Raw genomic sequence first — 13,134 nt, 5'->3', positions numbered from 1 at the left:
GGAGAGAGAGAGAGGGAGAGAGAGTGAGAGAGAGAGGGAGAGAGACAGAGAGAGAGAGACAGAGAGAGAGAGACAGAGAGAGACAGAGACAGAGAGAGGGAGAGGACAGAGAGAGAGAGAGCGAGACAGAGAGAGAGAGAGACAAAGAGAGAGTGAGAGAGAGAGGGAGAGAGATGGAGGGAGGGAGAGAGAGAGAGAGAGAGGGAGAGACAAAGAGAGAGAGAGACAAAGAGAGAGTGAGAGAGAGAGGGAGAGAGATGGAGGGAGGGAGAGAGAGGGGGGAGAGAGAGGGAGGGAGGGGGGGGAAAGAAAGAGTGAGGAGAGAAAGAGAGAGACAGACAGAGAAAGAGAGAGAGAGAAACAGCCAGGGGTGGGGGCCGTGGCTACCCTGCTGGCCTTTTCGGCATGTAGTGGTGTGGTGAGATATTGCTAGTAATTTGGGGGCACGGTGAAGCCGGCGGGCGCATCAGTGTGAAAATGGACCATTTCTCCTGTCCTCTGGTCACAGCCAAAACAAGATTATGACGACCATTACTTCACCCTGGGGACCTGGGGCATGTTTCAGCACCTCCCCGGCTCTGTACCCACAAACCCCAACTCAGGCCGAGAGCGCCCAAACAGGCCGGGGGGGCGGGGGGGGTTGTGGGGGGGTCATTGGAGCGGCCCTCAGTCCACTCACTGGGACTAGCATCTGGGCTCACCGGGGGGGGGGGGGGGAACATGCTTTCGGATTAAAAAGCATCCTTCAGAATCCTTAAAGCATCTTTAGCATCCTGGCGCGCGAGGCCAGCGGAGATAAGCAGGGACAGAGAGGAGAGGCTGGAGAGTAGCAGATAGGAGCAGCGCCAGCTCTGTTCGCACCGCAGGACGCTGTGGGCTCCAGACCCCCAGTATGCCTCCGCCTCTCATCAGACCCTTTAGTTTTTACCCTTTATTATTCTGACCCACTCACTCTGAGTACCAAAACAAAAATTGAGAAAACAAGCGACGTTCACACATATGTATAAATACCCGTTCATTTTTTATTATTAAAAGTGTGCTTTAAAAAATTAACAACAACAACACAAAAACAATACCTAAAACAAAACCTTTAAATTAAATACAAAACGGAACAGTATGAGAGATCGGTAATAGACTGAACAAAGCACCAAACGATATGTGTTTCCCGTAACCCCCCCCCAAATAAAAACAAAAATTAATAAAACATCCCTTTGAGGCACATCTGCTGACGGAGGCTTTGATCGAAATAAATCAGAAGCACGAGGTCGCCTTTGTTTCGGCGACTGCGACAAGCTGAAACGGGACCTCCGACGAAGCGTCGCTCCGAGGGGAGGAAGGGAGCCGACATCAACGCTATTCGGTTCACAGGGACGCTTGAGGGAAACGCGAGTAAGGTTCACACGCCCATTTACGGTGCCGGATGTCATCTCCCATTTAATCAAATCAGCTTCATTAACTGGAAGCGCAGGGAAAAAAATGCCTTTGAATAATAAACACTCGTGAGATCTGTTTTGTGATCGGACTCGCGACCCGAACGCGACAAAGTGAAATGTGTGGGAATCCGCCCGTTTGAAAAACACACAAAAACGTCCAAAAACATGATTACAAAGAAACGAGGCATTTATGCTATGTGGTACTGAAACTAATGCAATCTGTATAGGTGTCGAGAATGTAAAAAAAACACCAGACTGTCAGTAAGGAAAAAAAACTGTGATGGATTATTTAAAATAGTAGTATATAGTGTACATTATCTTAAATAAATAACTTCCAAAAATACATTTGTTTTTTTATCATTTAATTTTTTTCCCAAAAGAAAAATTGCAAAGCTTTATAAGCAGCTAGGTATGTTTAAAATATGGCAAAAAAAATTCATAGAGTGGGAGCTTTTATCAAGAAGCCCCAGAACCTGCAGTGTGATTCCCCCAGCCGCGGAGAGAAGGTCCGCGCTTTTCTGCATACTGAAATGTCACCAGCCTGCTCTCCCTCCCTGATAATGCAGAGCATCCCTACAAGTTCTGCCTTTGACAATCCCTCTTTCTCCCCAAATCCTTTCGAAATCGCTGCCTGTGTGCTCGGCTGATACCAAACTGAATCTCGTTGCAATGGGAGAAACCGTTTCTGCGGGGGTGGGTGAGGGACGTGTATCTATCCCCCGGCGCTCTCACATGTGAGATTCGGTCCTGAATGAGCCGCAAAGCGCACCCGCTTCTTTGATAATCATTCACAGAAGTGTATTGCTGAGATGGGTCGTGGCGGAGGTCCTTGGAGCCTGCATTTCCTCTAATCTCTCGTGTCATTCCCCTCTTTGGGCATTCGTGAAACAGCCCCGGTTTCCACACTGAGGTCCTATAACCCCCCCACCACCACAATCGCCCTGTCCCCCCCATCCAATGCAACAGAAGCCCGTTCATTCGTCCCAGCCAAATATGCGTCCTGTCATCTGGTAGAACTTCATGTTGAAGGGCCTGTAGAAGTCGCGCAGCCTCTGCACCACCTCCGGGTCGATGTTGGGGTGGGTGCGGCCTTTGGTTTTGCCCAGGCAGTGGGGCTTGCTGCTGCCTTCTGCCTTCTTGAGGCAGGGGAAGCCCTTGGTCTGGTTGAAGTAGAAGTGCTTGTCCGTGATGATCCTCTTGAGCCCCAGGAAGTCCTGCACGCGGCCCAGCTCCCCGGCGGGGTCGCTGATCAGCCGCTCCCCGCTCACGAACAGGATCTGCCGCATGGGGAAGAACTGCAGCCAGTTGTCCAGGTGCTTGGCGTAGATGCCGATCTGCACGGCACTCCAGGAGGTGTCGATCAGACCCGTAGTCCTGTTTTTGAAGGTCAGGCTCTCGAAGGTGGGAATGTCGGGCTTTTTGGACAGCGTCTGGGTGTAGTCGGAGATGGCCCGGGTGACGGGGTCCCGCACCACCACGATCAGCTTGGTGTCCCGCGACATGGCGTAGATCCGGGCCGGCGCCTCCTTGGTCACGAAGTAGCTGGGGGTCTTCTCCATGGTGATCTGACCCTCCAGGGTTTTGGGCATCAGGTCCCTGTGGAGACAGAGGGAAAGGGTGGAATGTAGGGATAAATATGTGCAAAATTAAAAACGGTACCACGAAGAAATTAAACCAACTGTTCCACGAAGTGTGGAAACCGAAGAAATCTCTCACATAGTAATCATGTAGTTTTTTCACTCCATTGAGGTGACCATACTGGCTGTACAATTACATTGGACTGAGACTGTACTCTTACTGGAATAACCCTGCCAGTCTGCACAAAAAGAACACCTTTTTGGATAAAGTGGTTCAGGGTTGCTTCTTTCACCCAAAACCACAATGCAAGTGCTTGCAATGGATTCTGCATCTAGGCACCACATTTAGTGTCATAGGAAGAAAATGCTGGAGAAAAAGGGACCTTGTGTGCTCCATCTTTTCAGTATGGTGCTGTGTCATGACGTAAACAAGCAGCTAATGAATCTGGAGTCTCAGATTAAGGTTCAAACTACCAATACCACTCACTGATCTGTGAGTGTTGTTAGCCTGGTCTGACACTGTTGCCCATTTAACTTGAATGGATACACTTCTGTTCTACTGTGCTAGAAATTGTTCTGTGTAAGAGCATCTGCTAAATGCACAATGCATATAATATGCCATCTGAATCTCTCAAAAACAAAAACTTCCCACACTTAGCATTTGATTTAGGAACTGCTAATACTGCTTGTTTTGGAAAGAAAATGTATTTTTGAGCGCTACAGAACAGCAGCCAAGGGAATAGTAGGAAGCACATATTACTGGATGTGAATATTAAAAACGAGCGGTAAATGTCGCAGATTTTCTTCCCTCAAATGCATGTTTACGAAATAAAGGGAAAATAAAACACTGGTAAATTATACCTCAGGCCTTTACAGCTAAATTAAGCAGACCAATTCATCCAAAATAGTTTTTTTTTTCTGCATCCCCCGTTTAATTTCATGCTGAATTTAAAAGTGTGAGTTGACAAGTTATATGCTTAGAAAGAAATCTTATCCAGGCCAACTTACATTGCTTAAATGTAGTCCACTTAAAAAGCCGGATATGTATCGAAGTATTCTAACTGAAGTGCTTTGAGTGCCTCATGGAACTCAAACCATTGTCTTACAGGCCTCATTTCTAAACCGCACAACCACACTACCTAAGCCAGGCCTGGTTTGTTAAACCACTCCACCACACTATCTCAGCTGGCTCTTTCACCACTCCATCAGACTGCCTCAGCTGGAACTGGTTCCTTAACCCATTCCACGAGACAATGTCAGCTGGGTCCAATTCCTTAACCACTCCACCAAACTATCTCAGCCAAGCCCGGTACCTTAAACACTACATGAGACTACCTCTGCTGGGTCCAATTCCTTAACCACTCCCTCAGACTGCCTCAGCCAGGCCCGGTACTTTAAACACTACATGAGACTACCTCTGCTGGGTCCAATTCCTTAACCACTCCCTCAGACTGCCTCAGCTTGGCCTGCTACCAGGTCCGGTTCCTTAACCACTACACAACGGTATCTCAGCTCGGCCTGCTACCTTAACCACTCACCAGACTGCCTCAGCAAGGCCCGGTTCCTTAAACCACTCCATCACACTATCTCAGCCAGGCCTGGTACCATAACCACTCCACCAGACTGCCTCAGCCAGGCCTTGCCCGTGTCAGGCACCTCACGACGACAGGGTGGAGAAGGAAGGCTAATCCATTCTGCCACGATTCCTCGCCTTCAGGACAGTGACCTGAACCAAGTGGATAAAGGCGGCCCATGAATGATTAACGCCCCCCCCCCCTTCTGCCATTTAGTGCCCTGGCAGAATACAGCTTTAAAATGCAGAGGAGTACAGAACGCGCCCCTCAATTATTCATCCCGCTGCCGGTGAGGCTCTGAGCCGTGGCCTCGTGCTGACAAAGTGAGCTCCCGTGGCGGCGGTGTGCGGCGTTTCGGGCGCGGGACAGGGGCGATCCCCGGACCCCTGCGCTCTGCTCTCTGGTCCCCCTGGTCATACTGCACCAGACAGGCTCAGTCTGTTAGCTACCCACTTCCCCTTATAATGGCATCACGGTACATAAGTGACAGCTCTTTCCTCCACTGCTCAGAAACGTTTCTACAGGAGACTCTCGCCATTCTCAGGTGTACCTTCTAGCCATCCTCACGACTATGAAAATCTGTGAATACTTTACCGACTTATACATAAGGACTTATACACAACTGGGATTTGCTGCTGTTTTCTGAATAAAAATCATGCAATAATATAATAAATAAGTAGTTAATGTCTGCATCTGTGTAGAAACTCGGCAAAAGTGTGTCATATTTCCATAAAAAATGCTTTCAGTGTACTGAAGAGAATATAGTCTTCATGTGTATAGTCTTAGATGCCGAGAAGTGTCAGGGTGCAATGCGTGTTGTCTATTAATATCATATACTGTTTTTGACATGTCTGTGTCGTCTTATAAGTTGCTTGTTGTTTCACAGTATGACCTTTTAAGCTTGGATCAAGCCATGCCGTAATAATCTGCACTTACACTTATAGCAATAACTCCACATATTTATACCTAATTCCTACAGTATATTAGAGAGCTCACTTCCCAAACTGTGAGGGAATAATACATCTTTTCTCTTACTGTAATATACTACAGTTGAAAAAAATACCTTCTTAACCAGATATATGTGTTGTAGAGAGAGCAGAGAGTGAGGGAAATGGGAAAGCAGCCTAAGCACGAATATTTTAAACCTTGAATCGCAAATCTGCAAGTGGACGTAAGGGTCTCGTGTATATTTTATATTTAACCTTTATTAAACCAAACCCTGTGGAGAGAAAGCAGAGGCAGCAAAGGAACATGCAATATTCACAAACAGCGCTTCACACAAAGACCACGGCCTCTATTGTGCGACGCTGTTATCGTTCCCACATTGCAACTGAATTGGTGAGTGAATTGGTGAATTGGTGCGCATTGTTTTTTCCACCCGAGAGGGAGTTCATGTCACCAAATCTGCCGTGAACATGCGACACATCTGCTGCGGATCCAGCATTTAGCACGCGAGCATTTGTGTTTTCAAAAGACTGCAAGAGAACAGCGGTGGACTGGAAAAATTAAACTGTTCACAGTCTTGGAAAGAGCTGCATTCGCAGACCTAAGATGGATGCACATTTCCTTGGAATTCACACCGAGACTCTACTCAGATCTGAAGTCCTGCTTAAAATGTTTCAGCTCCCAGCCCAATGAGCCAACCCCCCACCCCCACCCATTTTAAAAACCCACAAGTCCACCGGGCGCCCAAATCCAGAGCTGCCCTCTGGGCTCCAGGTCAGGAGGTCAGGGATAAATGGAGCACAGGCTGGGAAGGGCAGAGTCAGAGACAGAGTCAGAGGCGTGATACCCACCCTCGCATCGACCGCTGCTCGACCCCTGCAGTCTCGGTGTCGCAAGCTCACCTGCAGGAACAAGCTTCCCCTCCCGGCACGTTATTTCTGCCTCATTCCTTCCACAGGAGAAGAAAAAAAAACAAGCCTTTTGTGCTTTTCAGTCTGAGCCTGGTGTCAAAAGGTAACGTGTTGGAGCCAGGCTGGGAATGAGAGGCGGTAACTCCAATGCAAGGCTACTTTAAACCACAGATTCACCTTAGTGTGAAGAATATCATACAGATGCGTATCAACAATCGATACAAAGCCAATCAATACCGTTTTATGACCATGTCTTGCATACCATTGCAGAGTCTTAACGTTGACATGTTATGATGCACCGTATGGTCATAATTGGTACTTGATAGTTAAGTGTATCTGTTGGGGAGTATGTCACAGTATGTCTCCACAAACATGGAGGTTATACTGAAAGCAATCAAAAAGATCTGAGTCAAGAGAGCTACATTAATATTTATATTTAATTACTTAAATGTGGAATCAACTCAGACCCAATTTACTGATTAGCATTAAGTTGGTTGCGATCTACAGATAGTGGTACAAACTTCTCTTGTGCAGCAAGGTTGATGATCAGCATTTTTCTTTTTGAGAGCTAAAAAATAGTTAAAACTAATAAAAATGGAATTTCAATCCTGGAATGCACTGTCGTGTAAAAATACTTTCTAGTAATACGGCAATAGAGAACAAAAGCTGCACTTAAAAACACACGTATATGGTTATATAGAGATATAACCATAAGACATTTTTAAAGGGTTCTGGCAGAAATTCTATGGGCTCCAGCTGTTTCTTGACAAGGACTCTGGGCCTCTGTACAGGTAATTCAAGGTGGACGACCAGGCAGAAAAATGGTGCCATGGGGAGAATTCCAAAAAGATGGTACAGTGGGATGGGGCAGGCCAGGACATGGGGGGTGGTCACGGAGACGGGGTGCAAATCAAAATACATCTTTATGCTTTTACCGTGGATATCCCTGTGTTTAAGAAACAGGATGTGGACAAATATCAGGGGGTGAGGTACACAAATTATTGATAGGCCTTGAGGAGACGGACCCAGAGGCACTCCACCATCACCTCAGCATGGTGAGGTGCCACAGCTTACGCACAATATTTCACACACACACACACACACACACACACACCCTAACAAACACACTCTTTTGCTGCCCTCATAAAATACTCATGAGCTTGTTTTAAAGAAAACATCCATATTTGATGGAATGCGTCTTGCTCCTCCTCTACAGCCCTTGATACTGGGATGGTGTTAAGGCTTCTGGAAGACTCCAGGGAGGTTCAGGTGGGTGCGAGCCCAGGAAAAGCCTGGTTTAGACTCTGGCCTTCAGTCAGCACCCCCCACTCTTTCTATATAGGAACATCTCTGAGCAAAAGTCTTCACATGGATTTCCACTCTGACTCATGTCACTCGTCACTGAGGAAAATCCAAGGCTCTGGTATCCACTGCGAGTGGGAATGATCAGCGTTGGGCTTCCAGTAGCCTTTTTCCCATGTCAGGACAGCAGGTAAAATTTATACGACTACGGAAATTGGCCCATTCACCTGGGCTGCATCAGCAACCCTGCTGAGCAAACAGCTTTAATCAAGGCAGAAGAGAATATGTTAAGTACATTATATAGATTCCAAAACGTTGCAATACGCTCATAGAAAAAAAAAACAGCTAACCTTTTCTATCGTAAAACTAAAAAGGGGCGTGGGCCGGTGGGAGAGTTCCAGGTTTTTCTCAGAAGCACCCAGCTCCGTGAAATGGATATGCTTTCCCTATTACCATGTCCTCCGTTAAACAGAGCTTCCATCTCTTTCTATTCCAGATGTTTGGCTCCCGCCTATATTTCATCATGTGGAGGATTTAAAAGCAAAAAAGAAAGGGCACCGGTACTTTAAAACAAAAAAAAAAAGAAAATAAAAGAAAAAGAAAAAAGCCTAAAATGTCATCCCGGAGAGAACAGACCCAAACCGCGGGCCCGGTCTGGGCTACCGTTCATGGCTCCGGGAGGACCCCAGGTAAAGAGCTCTCTCCCCGCTTTACGGAGCCATTAGAAGAGGATTTTCCATCCCGGGGAGGCGAGCGCCAGCACTTTCTGGGGACTTTTATTGGCGGCGTAGGTGATATAAGTGACGCAGTCGTCAGTACCCTTCCAAGGGCTGAAATTTACAGGCTTCTCCAGCGCCGACTTTGATGTCTTTTTTTTCGTGGCTGCAAATATACGACTCCCCCGCGCGTACACACGCACACACACACACACACACACACACACACACACACACACACACACCGAAGCATGAAACACAGCCTTCTCCCTCAATGAGTCAGAGCAGCGCAGCCCGGCTGAGCGTTAGAGGGAGAGGCCTGGTCCCCGGTCCATGTTTCATTGGCTCCTAAGCTTCAATTACACGGCTGCAGTCTTCTGTAATTACCAAGCGTATTAAAAAAAAAAAAAAAAACTTGCAGCGTTCCAGTGACGCGAGCGTGCCGTTTTTATTCCGCTGTCCTGGGGTTCGAATTAAACCGCTGATCGAGTCCAGAGGCGGATTCAAGGAGATGGTAATGAGAATCTCTGTGCTTTACACACACACATGCTCACATGCTTGCACACAAGCACACACACACACACACACGCACTTATGCACATACACATCCATGCATACACACTCACATGCACATGCACACACACACACAGGCTAGCACACACACCTGCACGCACACACACCTCACAGACACACACACGCGCACTGAAATTGCTTAATTCCCTTCGACTGCACTCGCAAATGGAATGTTTCTAACAAACACAGTGCCTTTCAAAGGAGCACAGATCACTTTAAAGGAGCACAGGCATTAGTGTAAAGAGCATGTTCAGATAGTACAGTGTATATAAATACACCGTCATGAGTCATAGTGACTACTTAAATCCCGTTTCTCCCAGCATTCCAAAGCACGAGGTAATGGCACATCTGTCAATGGCTTCCTTTGTGAGGTCGTCTATAAAAAAGAGCACTTCAGAATTCAGAACCTGACACACTACTGCTGTTTGCCTCCGTACTGTACATTTCTACACCATCACGCACGTGCACGCACGCACACACACGCACGTGCACACACGCACCCACGCACATACAGTTTACAAAACCGAGTGTATTGTATATAGATATATGTTGTTTTAATTCTCTTTCTTAATTTATGTACACTGTTGGCGTAGGAGAAACGGCATGTCATTCTTGATTGTACGCAAGTGCATGACAAAATGACAACAAAGGAAATCTGAATCTGAAATCTGAAATCTGAATCATGCATTCCCTCGCTAGTTTTTTATGTACATGATACAGCTTGTAGGTCAGGCAACAGGGCTGCAGGGGGAAGTAAAATGCAGCATGAAAACAAACAAAACAAATAAGCAGACAACCTAAAAACAGAGCTATCGTTTTGCCCCGGCTCAGACCAGCAGGGAGAGTGCGTTATGTAACAGGAAGTCTGATGGTAAGGAGGCTCGTTTTGACTCCCTCGCTGCCTCCTCCCAGCGGGGGTACTGATGCGCTGACCCTCCTCCCCTGGGCTATTCCTGGCGCTCGGACCGGATAATAATCTTTTAACTGGCTCGATATTTTTGTTGTGGGGAAGCGAACACCCCCTTCCCCCCCATCCCACATCGGCCTGCTGGCTCGCTAGCTGTGTCCTTGGTCACCGGGCCAAAGGAGGCAGCGGTAGTGATTTAGGGTTATGGCCCAGGGGCAGTGATGGTACAGCCACACAGCGTCACCCGGGTTATAGCCTCTGTGAGGATGTAGCCCTACACCTGCCCTGAGGGGTGGGGGGTAGGCACCGGCAAAATGGCAGTGACATGGATGGTACAAGTTCCGGGGGGGGGTTGCATTTGTGTGTGGTGCGAGTATTCGCCCCCGGGAGGTAGTGGTAAGCACCTGTGAGTGACAAGGCAAACGGGTGAGGGAAAACAGCCTGTCCTCCTGTCCCATGGGGCCATCACACTGTTTCCAAGGTTACCGTGGGGCATGTTGCGTGCTCCTTGCTATCGGCACACTTTATGAGGAGCCCGCGGTGAGGGATTATGCGTGTGATCACCTCCAAATCCCGCTGCGCTCCAGGCCGACACCCCCGCTGCGTGATCCCCAGTGCTGTCATCCCCGCGACCCCCCCCCAGGACCGCACCCTCTTCGCTCATCTCCTCCGCGCTTCATACTTGCCTCTCTCACCATCCCCACTTCTAAAATCCCTCACTTCTCCTCCCGTCCAGCAAAATCACCCTCCAGGAGGGAAAAAAGGAAAACAAGCAACAACAACAACTACAGCACGCCTCGCTCTTCAACCATCGCTCTTAAGTCCGCAGTGGCTGTCACATCAGCGTGTCCCCTATAAAAAATTAACGGCGGCAGCACTTACAGGAGCAGTGACCTCTCCCCCCACATCCCTGCTAAAGGCACAGAACCACACCCTCACACAAGGTCCTTTCACAGGCAGTCAGCCAGGGAGCCAGCATCAGAGGGTCAATGTCCAGCATTTTCTTATAAATGCCCTCGTCATGGGGACAGGGTATAACAGTGTACATTTCAACACACAAGCACAGCTGGTGTCATTGTGGGAGATGTGCCAGCGTGGCGTTGCCTGAGGGTAAAGCCACTGACCCCAGCTCTGGGATCTGACCCCACAACCTTCTGCCCACTGAGCTCTGCTCCCTGACTGGTGTGAGATAACGCCGCTGCGAGACGAGGCCGCGTCCCTCTCATGCCACTGGCATTTGGGGGGTCAGATAACGGGCCCGGAGACGACAATTAGAGGAGTCCCGGCCAGCCAGGAAGTGGCGTTTAGGGCGACGCAATTAGCAGATAAGAGGCTCATCCTTTCCTGGAACTCCGCTCTCTTTCCCCTTCTGAGTAATGAGTGTTCTGATAAAAGTGAGTGGGGGGCGGGGGGGGATTGGGGGGGGGTTGGGGGAAGGGTGAGATCGGTCAGGCACACTGGACTTGTGACTTGATGGGGGGGGGGTTCAAGGTCCACTGGTTCAGCTCCAGTTGAGAACAACCTCACACTCTGCCTTCTTGTTCTGCTGATATAAATATCCAGCTGCAAAATATCTAGAATACAAAAATAGTACCAAAGTAATCAACCCTGAATGATGGTGTCTGCTAAGACACTGAAGGATGTAACACAATACAGCTCATGTAATGTATCCGTGTACATATAATACAATGCAGGGTATAAACTGAGAGGCAAAATGCACATAAATAACTTGGGACAATAGAGTGAGGTTATGGCTGGAGCGCTGAACTGGAGCGCTAGGGTTCAAAAGCCCCATCGGGGGGACACGTTCGCGGCCCCCGAACAGGGAATATCGATTCAATCACCGCAGTAAAAACGCAGCTGTAAAAATGGGACTGCGGAAAGCTGTCAGATGTGACGCGGAGGGTGCAGTGGGCGGGCGCGTTGCCGCAGCGGGGCGTTTTCGCGAAAGCGAATCGACGCCCTAATGCGACGATAAGGAGGCCCGAATTCCAGCCTGGGTTCACGGAGTCAAAGCCGCTCGGTGTTGGTCGTAAAACGTGTCCCTCAGGTTGACACAGGGCCACGCAGGGGGGACTCCACAGCGCCTTCTGGTATCAATTCTAAGCAGTGATCTAAACTGCTGCCGTAATCTAATAAAATCTAACCGCTCCAGCCCCCCTTTCCAAACCTGACACACAGCTCTCCATTCAAACTGCACCAGAGGAGGAAAAAAAAAAAAAAATGCCCCCCCCCCCCCCAAAAAAAAAAAAAAAAACAGCACTGGATGACGGCCATCGTTGAGAGGAATTCTGCGTTCTTTTAGCAAAACATTTCGGGGTTCGCCTTACGCCGGCTCCCCTCCCTCGGCAACGAAGGAAAAACCTGAGTGCTTTTTCATTCTGACGAAAAAAATTAAAGCGTCCATAAATTTTTAAAGAAGGAAGGGAAAAAAAAACGGCAGAACCCAAAATGCGCACCAAGGTTTGTTATTGAGTGAAAATTGATGGTGAGCGGGGTGTTGGAATAACATTGTACCGAGTATTGAAATATAAGCGCATGTCTGTGTTTTTTCACGATTCTTGTGCAAATAAATTTCCACGCCGCACGCCCTTTCTTAATGTTGAGTGCTGAGCGCTTTTTTTGTCATGTTTTTTTTTCTTTTTCCATATCAGCTACCACTGTGTGATTTACTGAAATTTTTATAGAGTTAGCTTTGCAGTATGTTCTTATAAATATATCAGCAGTGTTTTAAGCAGACCTCCTTTTTTTTTCCTGGTGCTGACTCTAAGCCCCCAGTTTATTGCGTAAGGGGAAAATAAAATAAGCTGTATCTTTGTGGCAACCTGCTTGTGAATTATTTACCCTCTATAACTGTGGAGGAAGACAGGCTTAGAGGTAGGAGCAGCAGTAATTCACTGGAGCCATTGGAAAAATCTAAACCTTTTAGACACTTTGAATGAAAGGACGAAAAAAAAAAGCCCTTACACTTTTAGCCCCCCCACAATCCCGACAGTCGCTCCATATTGGTGAGAAGTGGCTGCACAATGCAAGCTGTCCCCTCTAAAATGACCATTCCCCATGGTAAACCTGAACCGGGGCTTCGATGCTCAGCACTGTAAGAGGATTTAAAAACGAGTCACCAGAGAGCCGGGGAGGGGGGGGGGGGTGCATGGTGGTGGGTTAAGACTCCCTATTGCCCCATTTGTCTTTTAAA

The 13,134-nt window shown here is 48.1% G+C and overlaps 1 protein-coding gene across 1 annotated transcript in view; it reads right to left on the bottom strand.

Moving 5' to 3' along the window:
• Window positions 1-1,993: 1,993 nt before the first annotated feature.
• si:ch211-216b21.2 (heparan sulfate glucosamine 3-O-sulfotransferase 3A1) overlaps window positions 1,994-13,134 on the bottom strand; it is a 37,697-nt gene continuing 26,556 nt past the window's right edge. The window contains exon 2 of the mRNA XM_036531886.1: window positions 1,994-3,029. Within this exon, the coding sequence (XP_036387779.1) occupies window positions 2,408-3,029 (622 nt within the window). The 3' untranslated portion in view covers window positions 1,994-2,407. The remainder of the gene's footprint in view (window positions 3,030-13,134) is intronic.

The sequence above is a fragment of the Megalops cyprinoides genome, chromosome 1 (assembly GCF_013368585.1).
Source record: "Megalops cyprinoides isolate fMegCyp1 chromosome 1, fMegCyp1.pri, whole genome shotgun sequence".
Lineage (NCBI taxonomy): Eukaryota > Metazoa > Chordata > Actinopteri > Elopiformes > Megalopidae > Megalops > Megalops cyprinoides.
This window is presented reverse-complemented; position numbering and strand designations above follow the sequence as displayed.